This window comes from Apaloderma vittatum, unplaced genomic scaffold (assembly GCF_000703405.1).
Source record: "Apaloderma vittatum isolate BGI_N311 unplaced genomic scaffold, ASM70340v1 scaffold100, whole genome shotgun sequence".
Taxonomy (NCBI): Eukaryota; Metazoa; Chordata; class Aves; order Trogoniformes; family Trogonidae; genus Apaloderma; species Apaloderma vittatum.
Genome location: NW_009696551.1, coordinates 1 through 17,676, shown reverse-complemented (window position 1 = coordinate 17,676; position 17,676 = coordinate 1). Strand labels below are relative to the sequence as shown.

At 38.3% G+C, this 17,676-nt stretch overlaps 1 protein-coding gene across 1 annotated transcript in view; it reads right to left on the bottom strand.

Annotated features, from left to right (window-relative positions):
* Nucleotides 1-17,489, bottom strand: part of ADCYAP1R1 (adenylate cyclase activating polypeptide 1 (pituitary) receptor type I) — a 36,879-nt gene extending 19,390 nt beyond the window's left edge. Inside the window, exons 1-5 of the mRNA XM_009875415.1 lie at nt 17,352-17,489; nt 15,362-15,515; nt 11,856-11,916; nt 7,887-7,956; nt 5,844-5,935 (exon numbers count right to left, since the gene is read on the bottom strand). Of these exons, the coding sequence (XP_009873717.1) occupies nt 5,844-5,935; nt 7,887-7,956; nt 11,856-11,916; nt 15,362-15,515; nt 17,352-17,453 (479 nt within the window). The 5' untranslated portion in view covers nt 17,454-17,489. The remainder of the gene's footprint in view (nt 1-5,843; nt 5,936-7,886; nt 7,957-11,855; nt 11,917-15,361; nt 15,516-17,351) is intronic.
* Between the last annotated feature and the right edge of the window lie 187 nt (nt 17,490-17,676).

The following is a 17,676-nucleotide window of genomic DNA, read 5'->3' as shown; positions in this document are numbered from 1 at the left end:
AAATAGAAAATAACAGGAGCCAGTCCCCATCACACAGATATCACCTGTGCACCAAAGCATGATGGACTTGCACTCTAACCACCTTCTAAGGATTTCAAAATAACAGAAGCAAAGCACTTTTAACATTGCATTTGTCATAGATGATCCTGTAACCACAAGAAATAAGTTTCTTGATCAACAATTTCAGGATCAAATCCTGTCAAAGCTCTAGAAAAGGGCTTGTACATCATTGGAAATGGATGAAATATCCTGTAAAAATAGTGCTTTACTCTTCTGGAATGTTGCCCGGAGAAGTTGTGGATGCTCTCTTAGTGGAACTGTTCAAGACCAGGTAGGGTGGGGGTTTGAGCTACTGGATCTGTTGGGAGGTGTCCCTGTCCATGGCAGGGAGAGTGGAACAAGATGAGCTTTCAAGTCCCTTCCAACCCAAACCATCCTACAATTTCATGAAAATCCCTCTGGCAAGTGGGGAAATAACCAATTTCAAGGTGGACAGCTTTGGGCCTGATCCTATCATCACTAAAAGAATCTGAAAGATACATACCAAAAGAAAGGACAGCACTTAGGTTAAGAAGATAGATTTGGCAACCAAGTAGTATGCTCATGTTCCTCTACTTGCCATAGGCACTGGGGCAGATTTTGAGCATTCCCATCATACCCTCAGTAGTTCAACAGGAATAACAGCTCAGGAAAACATTATAAACCCACTAAATAATCTGTGCTGTTTGGTTTTACAGTAGTTGAGACCACAGCAAATCTACAGCTACATAATCAAAGCAGAATATGGTTTTCAATTACTTTATCTGAAAATAAATGACTCTGTAATTACATTCTTGCTAACTATGATCCATAGCCTGCATGATCCTACAATCAGTACACTCAATTTTTCTCCAGTCCCTACCTGAAAAGATTTACCACAAATTAATACCTCCCTTGCCCCTTAAAAACCTGAAAGAGAAACCAAAAAAAAACCTCAGACCAACACGCAAAGCCATAATTTGTCTTGGGAAATACATATGAAAAAGCTGTGAATGAGAACATCTCACTACAGCTTAAATAAATCCATTGAGAATTAGTGTCAATCAAAGTGGCAAACAACTATTCTCCTAGCGTTTCTTAGGAATGAGAATTAGAGTCCCTTCTTATCATGCACTGACAGTAAATGATCATCATCTATTTTTTCTGTTGTATTTTATTGTGATAGAAAAGGATTAGCCCGAGGACATGAACTCCTCTGGTTGATGGGTTAGGGAGCATTCCAGCACTCAACAGATAGTATCTGGGGTTACAAACTTCACGTGCCATATGTAAGAATACACTGTTCATCAAACATCTGCCATTTGCTGGTCAGAAACGAGACTTTTTGGCATGAACACCCTGTCAATAATTATTAATGCTGGCAGTCTGAGCACTTGCAGCAAGGCAAAGCGGTAGCAGAATGAATCAAGTGTCCGGTGACTTTGTAGGCAAACTACAGAGGAGTGTTGTTTACCAAAACATTTTTGTTACAGCATTGCTTCTCCTGCCCTAACCCTCTAGGTTGCACCGTATGTAAAATCATACCTACCTATGATATATGCCATGTTTCTCCTTTCTTTCCAGCAAGATGCTGATTGGAGGAATGACGTAGACCTGAATTAGCTAGATATATGTGGGGTTTATTTTCTTTTCATTGACTTTTCAACATGTGATACAAAATCTATGAAGAAATCTGTTAAAGCAAAAGCAGAAACAAGCTCCCCCCTCCCGAATTACACTATTTGTGATAAACTGGAAAGAATTTAAAAAAAAAAAAAAGAAAAAGAAGATTTTTCAGTTAAATATGTTTGATCCTTGAAAATAAATGAATAAGCAAAAACTTGGTGGAAATGCGTGAGCCTTTTTAATCTTAAAGGCTATTCCAACATGCATCTACGTCATGCACAGCTACTGAAATACTGCAGTGGTTTATGGCAGCAATATTGTTTGATGATCTTCTATCTGTAATGAATCTTTTATCAATGCAACGATGTTAATGGAAATAACAGCTTGGATTTGAGCTTTATGTAAGCATTTCTGTAGGAATGTGGCTTTTTTGGGGGGGTGAATATACTCTCTACAACAACTTGATGAAACCCAGGATGCCTGAAAGTAGATTTTAACACTTCATGTGACACACTTCTGGCTGGTTTTCTCATGGGAAAAACTGTGAACTTTGCCAAGTCAATTTATTATCTGTTTTCTAAAATTTCAAAGAAGGAACCGATGTATGAGAAGTGGTCCTGATGTGACACACATATGCTGAACCAGCCACCATAGGCTTGCAAACACGTTTTTCAGTCCCCAGAACTATGAGTACACGTTGGATTCACGGGCTTGTGATGTGGTGTTACTTGGCTTTCAGCATATGGTGTAACCGTGTCCCTAAAAAATCGACTTCTTCTTCAAAAGGTTTACAAACTGCAATTAGATATTGTGAAAAATCAGGCAGTGCTTTCTGTGTGGAAGCACATTAAGGAAAATCCAATGGGATGGCATGTACAGGTAAAAATACAAGATATTGCCATTTGTACTAAAGGATTAAATCTGTCATGTCCATGGCACATGATGATGGTTTATGCAATTCATTCACCAGATGGGGCAAGAAAGCCATCTGAACTATGCAAATAGTTGCCTTAATTAAACTAGGAATGCAATCAATGACACTTTATGCTTCCCCAGCACCTGAGGATTTCAGAGCTTCTCACTCAGACAAAAATCTGTTACATTTGCATTACTGGACTTGCTTTGCTTAGGTGCTTAATTTGGTGAAATGCTTCAGGATTGACACAAGATGGACTGAAAGCAGAACAAGGTCCAAGAAATTAAAGTTATGTCTTTTTTTATGCTTTTGGCAGTTCACTCCCAATGCTAAAAAATAAATAATGATTGTGATGACTACTGGGAAGAAGAATGAAAGCTGCTTAAGGCTCTCAGAAAAAAAAAAACTACACACCAAAAAGAGTCACAAAATTAAAATGAACATCAGAAAGGATGGCTTCTATTTCATTTTTAATTCCTACCTCACCTGCTTAGATATTTTTTGATGAATCTAGCCCCCAAATCATTTCAGCCATATGGAGGAATTTCTATCTAAAATGTCAGTAAAAGAAAGATGGAGTTACGGTTCTCTGAGAATCTGACACGTTTTGATCCTCTCAGGCTGAAATGGGAGCAGGAGCATGCAGGAAGCTTTCAGGGGGAACAAAATGGGTGAAGAAGGGTCAGTTAGGCATGAAACTGGTAATGAACGACTGAACAGACAAGTCGATAAGACAGAAGTTCATAAGCACTAAAGCATTTGCCTGCTGCAGAAAATGGCCAGGAATTAGCTACACGTTTTCAAGTTCTTGTCAGCCTAAAGGCAAAGGCTGTTCCATATAGTGAACAAGAGGTTATCTAGAGAGAAAATCTGATTTATTTATTTTTTTTATGAAGGTGAAGCACTCATTATTGCGCTGCAAATTATGCAAGTTATTGTTTAGTGGTTTTTTTTAACATAAGTCTTACACTCTCTAGTGGCTACACTATATTTACTAAGCCTTAGTTCCCCAGTAGTGCACTCTTCTGTTGTGTCCCTGTCACAGCTAACAGCTAACTTCATAGTGGGATTTTTTAATAATGAATGAACAGTGGTAACAATATCTAATTAATGTCTGAATTCAAGAACATCCCCAAGGCTTTTAAAGTCTAATGTTGGCTTAAGCGATTTGCAGAGCTATGACCATCGTGTCTATAAAATAGAAGTGGAGGTAGATTTTCCTAACAAAAGTAATAATTAAAAGGGCCTGAACATAAACATATATCATGCATATAAGAAGAAAATAAATCCTCCTCAAAGACAATAACCAAGTTTTTGTGGGGTCTTCTGTTTGTTTGGGTTTTTTTGATGATGAAAGTACTGGCTAACAGGTTATTCCAAAAAGTAGAACGCTGATGCTAAAATAAATCTCAGTCCCTGCTGCAGATACCTTCAGAAACAGGTTGAACATCTTTCCTCAACCGTGACTGATCTGCTTCATGTACTAAAGGCCAAATACTTAAATATGATGTGAAATAAATATCTGGATGGAGACTTTAGTCTAATGGAATGACATTTAATAGTTTGAAACAGCAAAATAGGGCATGGAAAATGCTTAATGTGGACCACAGTCTAAATGCCAATTTCAATATGGTGACATAACCATACTATGATCTATCTTTTTCTTCACTACAGCAGCTCTCTTTTTACAGGATATGTGTGCACAAATGTTATGTCTGGTGTATATCTGCATAGACTTAGTAATTTCATTTCTGTTTTATCATTTCTGTGTGACTTTTCTGTTGTCGAATCTGTTTGGATAAACAACACTCCGCTTCATAACACATACATAAATGCAAGATCAATCTATACACACCCATTTACAAAGTTGCAAAAAAATATGAAAAATAATGGCAGCGAATGAAACAGAAAATATGATTTTTTTTTCTCTTGATTTTTGGTGGCTAACTATACACATAGGAAAAATATCAGTAAAACCCAGTCACCATATTGATCAAAAATGACAAGGATGCTCTAAAATCTAGTTAAATCACTGGAGTCTATGGCATGCGTTGCTCCATATGAGAGAGATGTGCAGCAGGCACCGAACATGCACGTAGCAGGTTGTAATCGGAATTAGCTCTGCACATCTTGGGCGCTAATTACAATCTAAGATTCAGTGGACAATTTCCTAGCAGCGCATACAGGGGAAATCTTCATGCAAGCCCTTAGGCAAACCATGCATACAATTAATCGATTCACTACACTTTCTCCTGGGTTTTAATTCTGAGATATATCCACCCGCAGAACGAATTTAAAGCATTATTTTTGACTGTTGAAACAGTTTAGAGCAGACATCAAGGGTAGTATTTTCAGCAATTGGATGCTTGACTACAGAGATGAGAAAGTGACGCATAAAATGTTATCATTTCACTTAACTGTAAACCAGACAATAGGAAAGAAGGGAAGAAAAGTAGGCAGTTGGGGGACGTATTTTTCCCTGAAAATTGTCTTTTAGATGGATGGCATTGCAATAATACGCATGTTGCTACATAGGGTGCAACCGATCACTGGTCAATTTTTTATTTTTTTCTTAAATACTACAAATCAGGATGTCTACTATACCCTGATATTTTTTATTTTTATTTAAGGTTTGTATGACTTGCCTTTTTTCACCAGGAATCCAGTGCTAAATCATATAGTCTCGTCTTTGTTTATGAGTGCTAGAAATCTCTAGATCTCACAAAAAAAATTGCAGAGCAAATGTGCATGGCATTTAGGTCGAAAAGCCAAGAACGCACCAAATGTGCTGCCACGTATCTTAGATGTTCAAAACAATTGCATAATTTATTATTGAGAATGACCACATGCCCTCAACATGGGAAAGACGATTATTTCAACTGGCCAATATCTTTCCTCTGGTGAGGTGGAAACTAAGAAAAAAGCTGTTAGCTTTAAAAAATATAAATCACAAACTAAGTTTTAAAATTGCTAAAAAGAAAATTTCAGGATTAATTGTGCTTTTTAAAGCAATTCTGGCCGTGTGAGGAATTGTTTGGTGTAAGTTGAATGCTTTCAAGGTTATGAAAAACATGAACATAAATGAATTTAGAAGATCTGCCTAAATTAGAATTCAGTGCAAAGCTAATGAAATCTTTTCCCCAAATCCCATAGCTTTCAATGAACTTTGAACCTTGGAATGTATGAAGCGCAGCAGACTGTCCCACTTTGAATTTTTGACTTTGTCTTTTTTCCTATGTGTATGTTAGAAAGCTAAATCAATTACTGCTTCGTTTGTACTTACAAGTAGATGCTGGATTCGTTGCCCCCGATATCAGGTGACTGGAGTTTCTGCACAAGTATCACAATTATGCCAATAAAGAGCACAAAGTTTATCTAGGGGGAAACAAGAAAGAAAAAATTATGACAATGGTATAATTTTCCAAGTATGAGAATCATACATTCCCAGTGACTTGCTGCCTCCACAGTTTTATTCTTCTCTAAGTCTAGAAGTTTTATAGCGTCAGGAATAGTAGGATAAGTTTATAAGCATCTTACTGCCCTTTTTCCAGGCAAAAATATCCCCTTTGCAGAAGATAAAGCAAGGCAGAATTTCTTCAGTCCCAGGCACAGAGTAAGACAAACTTAAGCAAAAAGTTTTCAACATTGTTCATTATTAACCTGTGGAAAGAATTAAAAGAAAGGTCCCTGCACACCAGGGACATCTAGTAAAGATCTCAACAGTAAAAGCAACTTTATTTCCCATTCTCTGACCTAAGGCATTCATGGGTCACAGTTTGGTGTTTCCTCTCTCCCAGAAATCCCAAGTTGTGTCACTTTCTCTCTGGTTGAACCTGGCTCAAGATGGGATGACCTCTAATGTTTTGAAGAGAGGAGGAGTGGAAGGATGGGGGTTAATGTTCATGTCATTTAGTTTTCTGTCTTCCTGAGCATCTTCTCTTTTGTAAAATCATGTCATTGCAGATATATTTTTTAAAATTTAGAGACTTATAAAATCAGTTTATTTTGGTGTTTTGGTTTCTGATTAACACCAGAAGAAAACAGTGGGAAATTTAAGTTGCTGTCTTATGAAACGTTTTACTCCTTTAAGAACAAGAACTTAAACTAGATGTAAGCATCTCTTTGAGAAGAATTTTTCTGTCTGATCTGAGGACTACAAATGAATAGAGAAACCCAGTTGTCCCTTGCTAGTTTCTTGATCTTTAGTAGCTTCAGCAGAAGCTAAGTGTATCTGATACCTCAAAGTTAGAATGTAATCCTTCACAGAATATGTCTGTAAAGCATGGAAATTCAAATATAACGATATCACAAACAGCCCAGATCATTGGACCCTCTCCATCTCAGTACCCTGCAATGTTCTTAGCTGAATTATCTTTAATGTATCTGAAGTTTACCCCACTTTAGAGACTTGTCCAAATACCTGAAAGGAGAAGCACTGAGCCTGATGAAAATACCTCCATGGAGACAACTACCTGTGAGCTGGATGTCTACATCCCCATCACAGTCAATGAAGACCTGGCCAACGCTGTCACTGGAGTATGGAGAGCAACTTAGGATCGCAGAATCAGACATCTAAGTATCGTAAGCCAAACAGCTCTTCAGGTTCACTAACCATATTGTCCAGGGACTAAATTTCTTAACTGGAGGAGCACAATATCATTTTAAAATTCCCATTTTCTTTTGAGGCAGCAGCTAGAGCTCAGACTGGGTACTTTAAAACCTCTCAGTCATACACACGTAGATATCTAGCATTGCTTGAGTCAAATCCAAGACCTCTATCAACTAAAGAGAGCTTAGGTACATTTCCAACAATTAAACATCTTGCACTACATCCATAATACTATTATAAAGTTATTACTAGACAAATAGACATAGCTGCGAAATGAGTTCCACTGATCAGACACAGTCCAGTTTCCTAGTTACTGGCAAGTAGTATTCTTTTAGATGTCCTGGGTTTTCCCACTTGCCCTTCAGCTGCCACTCCAAACATCACAGGATTCCCATACATCCTTTATCATATCTGCCATCCCCAGGTGAATACTCCGTATGTTTCAGGCTCTTATAGCATTTAGGATCTATGTTTAAGCAACTAAATAACTTCTTGTCTATACTGTCTTTGCTTGCAGAGAGCTCCCCATCATTTAACTTGTATTAAACCCTTTCATAAAAATGGAATTACTTTGCATTATGGATGGCAAATAGTGAAACTTCAGACATGCTGTCCAGAAGACCAGTGCAGCTGATGCAGAGTGGTTTGTAAAGCCGTTTGAATCAGTTATTCATCCTCAGAAGTGTTGAGGAAACACCTGCTCCAAGTGCTACTTACCATGATGGATCCAACCACAGGACCCTTGATCACCCACCACAAGGCAGTGTTGTCATTCATGTCCCAGCAGCTGCAGCCATTAATAAAGAACGGGGTAGGAGAGAGAGAGAAGTAAAGAAAAATAAAAAGAGAAAGATATAACAAGGAAGTTAATAAACTCACAAAAATTTTTAAGGGGGTAGAGAGTAGCAGATTTGTCTTGTAGGTAAATAATTTTATTTGGGTTCAGAGGTAATAGTTCTTTATTCTGTTACTTCTGCAGCTTTCTTTTACAGCCTTTATTCAAATTACCTGGAAGTAAACTCAGTATTTTTGTGGCAATTTCTAACTAACATTTTAGCCACACTGAAAAATGCCTTTACATCTATTTCTGTGTTTACAGAGACTATAGCTGTGAAATTGTCCCTTTAAGCTAATGTCTCAATAGAAGGGAAAAAGATAGGGACACTTTGAAGGATAAGAGATGGTTATTCCAAAGTTTGATGTCTCACTTACTTTTCCAGGTTAAACATGTATGAATGTTGGTTCTTCACCCTGACATGAGGATTCTTACAGATACCTAGTACACAAGGATGTATTAGAAACTGGTTGTATTCAAGCACAGGAATGATTTTCCAGTCATTGGGTTGCAAGTCATAGCAAGGGTTCATCTAAGAGGATTCAAGTGCTGGACAACACTTGGGGTCAGCTCCTTTTTTAAGTTGTTGGGAGTGAGTGATCACAAACAAAATGCCTTTTCTACCTCAGCATTTCAGATTCATCAAATGCTTCTGCTGAAGTTCATTCCATATAGATAGATGCATTTATTTGTTGAGAAAGCTAATTATAGGACCCATATAAACGTATGTTTTTTACTTTAACTTATATTTCTAAAGCTAGCAAATCAATAACAATGAAAAAAAAATCTTATTTCCCCTCCCCCACCACTCTCACCTCACTAAGAGACTTAATTCTTGTCACTAAGAGTTTGATTGTCAGTTAAAAAAATGGCTTTTATTTATCTCTGCTTTCATCTCTTCATACTTCCCTCTAGAAAACATAAAATAAAATACCATCTACTTTGTACCTGCAGTTCTGAGAAGGAGGATTTCCCTCCCACTGAGACAACAGCCAAAAAGTCTCAGCATTGGTTGTCTTGATGCATTTCTCAGATGCCAAGAAACTAGAGTGTACAGGACTAAACCACTGCTGATCTCATGAGAGCTTAATGTAACTTCTGCAGTGAAAGTCTTCAGTGAGTTGACCAATACTGGAAGAATTTGGGCAAATTCTAATATTAGTCTGGCTGTACAAATGGATGTGGATGCCTGGCAATTTGTTTATGTAGAAATGAGAAATTATAGGGGGCAGAATCTACTTCCTTTAGCCCCAGTCATCTCTACTGAAGACACCTCCAGCCCAATTAATTATCCCAGTCTCTGGTTAGGACAAATAGATACCTGGAGGGTGTTGGGTTTTTTTCAGCACAGTTGCATTTTAAATGTGCACTCTAGGGCAATACATCATCGCCTGCAAATGCTTATTTTTCTTAGACCCATTCCTCTCCTTTTATAGGATGTGTCCCCAGCAAGCTCAGTTGCCAGGGTCTACTTTGTTGTTGTCACCACCAACAAATCCGATCAAGCTCTCACAAAGTTTTTTTCAAGGACTGTTTTTGGTCCAGTCCCTGTGACATTTATAGAATGGACGTGGTGGAAGAAACATCACCTTCTCCTCAGATCAATATGACCAGGAGGAAAATAAAGCAATGCACAAGAGAACAGTCTGTAACATCAGCCAGCAAGCTGTATTACGTAACCAGGCTCCCTAATTTCTTTCAAACGCGTTGCTGCAGTGGAGGTCAGATACACAGAATTTTTTTTCAGGATGGATGAACGGAAGGGAGCCAAGGTGCTGGGCGAGGGATGTGGTTTCTGTCTGAAAAAGCCAAAGTCTAATCTCAGATATATCTCTGGTGTACATCTGGAACAACTCCATTTAATTCGGTAGCAGAGCTCTGGCTGAACAGACAGCTGCATTTATCTCCACAAAACCTGTCACTTCACAGTCATGGGAATCAGGAGCTGAAGTCAAGGGAGCTCTGCCAGTGCTAAAAGGAGCAAGCAGGAGGAGGCTCAGGCTCAGACTCTGTATTTTAGTCCATGCCTTTGCGACTGGGGTTTCCCAGGTCAGTAATTTCTGCAATGTTTTCAGGCTCATGCTGGCTTGTCCCCCACCCCCAGAACAATGCTTGCTGATTTTTACAAAGTAACCACTGAGACACTCAACTAGAATCTCTCTAAACGTCTTGCATGCTAAATAGCTTCTCTAACTAAAAGAAAGTGTTTGGGGGTTTGCGTTTCTTTTTTTTTTTCTTTCTTTTTTTTTCTTTTTCCTTTTGTTAGACGTTCCCCCACCCTCAAAATGCAAGGACTGTTTTGACTCCTAAGAGAAATTAATTCATTTAAGACCAGTGATGTAATCATAATAATGGCACAACAGGGGGTTCTGGCTTGTTTTGCATCAAAATAAATGATTTTATTTGTTTTAATGTCAAAATAGAACATTGGGTCAAGGCACTGGCATCCCCAGTGGAGGAAGGGCTTTATGTGCTTTCCAAATAGAGCACAAAAGAACAAGGATGAGGAAAACCAGGCAGAACAGTGAGTCTTAGGCAAATTTTGGATCCAGATATCTCTAATATAAGGCAAAATTAAAACTTAAGCCTAAGTCTCTTGGAAACAAGAGTTGGGTACATAATTAGACCTTTCACTCAGATCAACATTTTCGAAGAATCATTGTTAGATTTTCCAAATTTAATTCATTCTCCTTCATTCCCAGTATTTTTCCTAACATTTCACCAATTTCAAACACAGCTGTCATGAAAAATCATTGCTAAGTTTGTATTTTCAAAGTGTCCATACATGGCCATTCCTGCCAGCTATCTCTGCTGCTCTGACTACCGAGGTGTGCAGGACCATCTCTGGCAGTAGCCTCTTCTCCTAGTCCTTTGGAAAAGAATACAGGATCTTTGCAGGATTTTTCCCCACCAAAAGAGGCCATTTAGGGGGAATCTACCATCTGGAATTCATTCTGAAATTCTTCCAACTTCTCATTTTCTTTCAGCATAGGAAGGTTGTAGAAATTTGGGTATCGGTCTCTTTTCCCAAGTAGCAAGTGATAGGACAAGAGGAAATGGCCCCAAGTTGTGCCAGGGGAGGTTTATATTAGATAAAATATACCCTTCACTAAAAGGGTTGCCGAGCATTGGAACAGGCTGCCCAGCGAAGCAGTTGAGTCACCATCCCTGGAGGTATTTAGAAGACATGTAGATGGAGTGCTCACGGACATATTTTAGTGGTGGACCTGGCATTGCTAGTTTATCAGTTGGACTGCTAAACAAACCCAAACAATTCTATGATTCTAGGAATGTCTGTCTTGCCTCTATACATCTCTCTCACTAGACTTGTGGAAAAAAAACTCTTTGAGGGGTATCTAAATTCCTAATTACATTTGTAAACAAAAGCCTAGCAACTCCTTGGGGAGATTTCACTCATCACATCAGAGGTATCTGCAATAATTTCCACAGCTGAGCATTTCACCCTCATCTTCTTTCAACCGAAGAGAAGGAAGTCCCAAGTGTGATTCCCCTGATGGCTCTTTGAAGATGAGATAAATCATATCCTGGACTCCACTAATTTAATTGAGCAGGGAACAGAGGGCCACTGTGTCAGCTGTACATTTGTATCTTCTTTTACGTGGCTACCTCTTTTATGAATTCACCAGTGCGACAGGGACATAAACATGGAACTACAACTATTTATGCAGCTGATCAAGACAGTAGTTCATGCTGTAGTAGTTGAATGCTGGACCTAAATTACTTGCAAACACAACTGGATGTCAGAAATGGAAGAAGAAATTAGTCATGTCCTCTGATCACTATATTTTTGTTTCATCCTTGCCATTGTGATGAATGCATGTGATACTTACCCAGTATCATCAAAGTGAAGTCTCAGCACTGCCCAGACAGTGACACAAATTGTTGGGGTACCTGAAAGAAGATAAGATGGCAATATCATTAGCTGTATCTCAGCTATGAGCACTTTTTGCAACCTCTCAATCGAATTTTACTTCCTAATAGCACTCGTGTACGAAGCAATGCAATTAATTTCATTAATTCGGAGCTCTAGAAACATCTGTCTCGGTCAGAGGATGTGCTTGTCTTGGTGGGATTGCAGAAGCAAAACTGGCAACAGGAGAAAATTATGCCGTTTCAGGTCATTATTGCTCAAAGTTGTTGTACTACACCTTGTTACATGGATGGTAAAGATAATCTGTACAAAATAAAAGCAGTGACATCAGCTTCCGTGTCCAGAGCTATTATGCAATAATTGCAGACTGGCAGATGTTGAGATGAAATGGCATTATTGTACTCTTCTTATTCTTTTGTGGTTTTAAATGATTTACATACATTGCATTTTATCTTATTGTGTAAATAACTGTTTTTGCTTTATTGTTCAACCACAACAAATCAGTAGGGAATACTTTTCCTTTACTCACAGGAGTATTTTTTTTCCTTTTTTTTTTTATTAAAAAAACCCAAATCAACCCCTGGAAGAGAATATTAGGAGCAAAAATTTCATTTCTATTTCAAACATTTATTTACTTTTAAAAAAAGCATGTAAAGTACAAACTAAATAAAACCAGTAAGAATTCACTGAGAAACCTGGCTTTATTTTTCTTTCTTTAAACATTAAAAGTGCTTTTTCTCAATGGAAATATTTTTATAAAATAATGTAGTTTTGCAAGACAACTCTGAGAGGATTGAATCTACATTTTATGGAAAATAAAATTTTTGAGGAGGAAACTGCCCAAATCTATTCAGGCACCACTGGAAAAATAAGTGCTAAAAAGCAAACAAAACAAGGGCCTTGATAAACCCAGCCTGCAACAGTGAATAAGACTGTTGTAAATTGACAGGAACAATTATGTTTTGTACATTTTGCAAGGCTGTGTTGATGTCACATTAATTAGTCATTCAGCCGAATCCACTCAAGTGAGTCTCTGTCAAATCCTGTATTCCCATTGTCAGAAATAAAAACGTTCCTGTTAGGCCTAGATGACTGATGAAGACCTCCTTTAAAAAAAACACACAGAGAAAAATTTGAAAGGAAAATGATAAAAAGTCATAAAATGACAGGCTTTGGGGAGAAGAAATCATGCATATTTATTGTAAATTGAAGTCTACTTTTCTCACATGAGAACACCTAGAACACATTGAGGACTTTGTGCACTTCATGGATACACAATAATAAAAGTAATCTTTAACTATAAACATGGGCCTCTTGTGCTATCTAGTTTGTTCTGATTTGTACTACATACATTCTAGCGGTATGAACAGTGTTCCAAGTCTCAGTCATGGGCAGGGAGACAGAATTAGACTAAATGTGTCATATAAAAATGCAGTTCAAAAAACCCATTTGAATATACATATACTCACATTACTTTTCTTTACATCAGATGATATCTATTTCTTCACCTTTTCAGGTTCAGCGTAACATTAGAAAACAGACAAGCTCCAAAGGCTAGGAAAAGAACAATTCTTGCTGACTGTGTCTCTGCTCGGAGTAAGCAGCAGCCCTTAGAAGAGCTCTCAGTCTATCCACAGAACTTACCAGCACAGAGTTTAGTGATCATGGTGGTGTTGGGTTGACATTTGATGATCTTAGAGGCCTTTTCCAACCTTAATGTTTCCACAAATTTATGATAGTGCACATTTAAGAGGAAAAAAATGCCTTGATCAACATAGCCATATGTAGTTTTCATTAATGGACACTGATGTGCTCAGCATATTTTAAGAAACAGAGAAGCATCCAGATGTTGAAAAATGCTGAGCTTTCTTTATTGCTGCTTCAATGGAATTCCCTCTCCACGAGCTCTGAGCTGAGGGGCTGCTTTTGCACAGCATGACTTTCACCCAGAGTCTGGAGGTGTTTCTGGTTTTGCAAAGTGCCAATTGCTCCTACCAGGTCAGGGGAACTGCTATTCAAGTTGAAATATTTGGAATCTGGGAAAAGATTATATTAAAAAAACCCCAAAACCAAACCACAAAATATCCACATTTGGAGATTCTCTTAGTATTGTCATTAATGGATATTATTGATACTGAGCAGTCTGATCTTATTTATGGTGTTCAGCTCAGGACCAGATATTCTAATGTTGTGTTATAAAATCAATCCATCTACGTAGTTCTTTCATTAGAGAGACTGCATTTTTAAAGAAAAATATTCAGTTAATACTCTACGTTGAAATATTCTCACATTCAGATGAATCTTCAGATACGAAATTTGAGCAAACTTAACTAAAGGAACCAGACCTCTGATTTATGTTCCGATTACAAAGATTTATACATTGTTTTCTTTCATATGTGTCACATTTTCATGTATATAACCCCTGAGTTCTCTTTGAAAACAGTCTTGTATCTCAACTATAATGTGGTTATATATCTGTAGGTAGTACAAGGGACACTGCGAATATCTATGTCCAGTACTTTCTTTTCCAACAGCATCTTCCACCTTTTTCCAATAACTTTTTTACACCACAGGTTATTTTTCATCTCTTGTTCTCTTCTTTCTTTCTTTCTATACCTCTGCTCCTATTGTAGGGAGACTTTGCCAAGAGATGAAAATTTTTCTGTATGTACAGCTGTCTCGGGAGGGAAAAACCTCAAACCATCTGGATTACTTGAAGGTTCAGGTTACTTGAAGGTGTGGGGTTTTTTAAAGGAGAATAGTTCAAGGCATACAGCTGGCATGTAGATAAATGTACAGGATTGTTTTTGAATTTGTTTCGGAAACGTGTTTTTTTAAGTAAAAAAAATTAGTGTAACCTTCATAAGGTACATTTTAAAATCATGTATTCTTCTGCATTCACCGTCTGATTTCTGCACAGAAATGTCAGTAAAGAACTGTTTGAATTAACATGTTACAGCAACCAATTTATCTCCAGAAGGCCAGCATGCAAAACAATTGCACTCATCAGCATTGCACAACTGGCCTTTCTGAAGCAAATCTTGTTTCTTCCCATTGCAAGTTTCCATTTCCCACTCTGGTATGATGAGTGTATGTGAATACTCTTTGGATATGTTTTCAATTTAGTTATTATCTGGAAAAAAGGCAAAAATGGAGTCTTAGCAAATGCACTAGAATTTAGCATTGCAGATTTGAGTAAGCTGAAGGACTTGGCATTAAGACCCTATCTCATAGAAGACAATTGTCAGCTCTGGACTACATCTCTGCAAGAGATGTGGAGGTGCGGTGTCCTCTACATTTCAGTTCAACTGTATGCAGACAGAAAAGCACAAGACAGTTCAATCTGCAGCAGTACTTCTATACAAGGACTAAAATGATGTTTTGAAACTGAACGTGGAAATATTAGGTGGTTCATGTAGTTGTTTTGCACACTGAGGCGCATTTTAGACAAGAAATGTCACGTACCCCAGCCAATAATAGTGTACCAGTAGAAATATCTCCTCTCTGGGAAAAAGGTTTCTACCAATAAAGTGAAAAGGTACAATCCTTCAATGAAAAGCCAGAAGTAGTTGGACATGACACAGTAGTGAAAAAACACCATCACTGCTTTGCATTCCACCTGCAGAGAATCAAGAAAAACAAAGTTATTTCCATTTTGTTTCTGCCTATCGGATAGAGAAAATGCTTTCAAGCTCTCCAGATCTCTTAGCAGAAAGGAACACAGCTGGCACTAGTATTATACACTTTTAATAGTAAAGTTTTAAAAGCATGAGAAAAATGTGAGGTGCCACTTTAGAGAGTGAAGCTTGAAAGGGCAGGCAGCCAATTTTACCAGTGGGAGGTGGTCAACGAGCATCTGCAGACAGCTTGAGAATGTCTTGCGTTAGCGGGAGCTCACATCGTCAGTGATCGCTAATTGCCAGATTTAAGCCCCCTTCCCAAGATTAAATGCAGAGAAGAAAAGAATCCAGTGGTGTACTGAGAAGCCTAAGGGAGGATGTGAAATGGCAGGATGATTGCAGAAAGCCCCGGGAGTGGGATCAGAAAGGGTGCACCCTCCTGTGGGCAGTTGAGAATTGTTCTTCCCTGCAATTTGCAGGCGTTGTCACTCAGGGACAGAAAATGAAAGTAAGTGCAAGTGTAAAGAAAGCAAGAGTAATTTTTTGTAAAAAAAATGATAGAAGTTTTTATTCATTTACTGGGGAGGAAAACAGCAGATAAAAGAAATAAAAAAGGAGGGGGGAAAACCTCCACAAAACACTCAAATACAAAAGTGGAGACTGAGCTCTACCAGGACTCTGTGAGGGTAGGACACACTTGTCCTTCCAGTGTTGTATCCCAGTGAGACATCATTAATGCTACAAAAGTAGGACTTTTGAAGATATCAGAACTGAATCAGTGTATAAACTGGAAGCTCCTGCCTGCGTTAATGGGAGACTCAGATTTTTGACTGCCTCCCAGTTATATTCTACCTTCTGGGACAAACCTACAACCAATATTGCTTAAACCATCAGAACTTGAGTTTCTTCGTGGAAGCTCTGCCACTTTATGTGGGCTGAAGATCTCCCTGGTCATTAGAAGAGATGATTCTAATGCGTTATATGCTCCAAGTGTTTCAAAACAAAGAGGCAGATGCCACCATTAGAAGAGTGGTAGCAACCAACTACAGATCTAACATGGCTTCAGTTTTCTTATGGAGATGAATTAAAAGCAAAAACTAGTTTCAATGACAAAGAAAAGGCTGACTAAGAAACTGCACAACTGCACTTTCCTTGTGGAAGTGACTCATAGGGAATTTAGCTCATAACTGGCTAGATAAAGGAGATTTCAGTTTGGGAACTCACTGTAATTCCATCATAATTACACCCAGTGAGCTGATTTATCAAACCAAATACTAGTCTTAAATGTTAAAGGAATTGGGATTTACTTGTAGCATATAGCTAAGCGCATCCATGAAAAAGAAGGCTTTCCATAAAACTGCACACTTCAGAGACAAATACATGCCTAATACCAATGATTTTTTGAGACTCTGACCACCAGGACTATTTTCTATGCCTAAACGGTCATCCTGTTTACACATAACCCTGCCTGACATCCATAACAAACAAGGCTCTGGAGAAAAAACACACATTCAGGTGAAGGAAATTGCTTGTGTCTGCTCTCATCCTACCTATCATCATGGAGATCTGTGAAAGGGAGGAACAACCTGAGTAATGAGAGAAACCAGAACCTGTACGTTTGTCCTGAAGGACAGACTGCTGCACACTGATAGCATCTTGAGATGGTAACATCCAGTTTTGCTGTGTACTGGGAGGGAAGTTTACCACCAATTACTTTCTCTCCCAATGGCTTCTCAGCCTATGACACTCAACAGACTGCTCCCCGCCTCATTTTGTTATCTCGTGGTGAAAAAATAATAAAAAAAGGAAAAGTCTTTACCTTCGGTTTTACTTACCGTTGAGATAAAACAGTGGTTGCCATCCTGTTCGGCATAAAGAACCCCATCTTTAATGAATACGGATATTGCACGTAGGATGAACGAAACAAAGAGGTTCATGTGGATGAAATTTCGAGTGCAGTGAAGCTTCCTACAGAGCAAAGAGCAAGGGAAAGGACAAGAAGAGAAAAAAAATAAATACTTTTCTTTCATGGAAATAGCACAGTAGGCCTATCTGCACCCATGGCCGGAGCACCTTGGTGTCAAGAATAGCAGCATCTGAAAGCCAGGAGTGTGGACAGTATTGACTCTAGACATAGAATCATAGAATCATAGAACAATT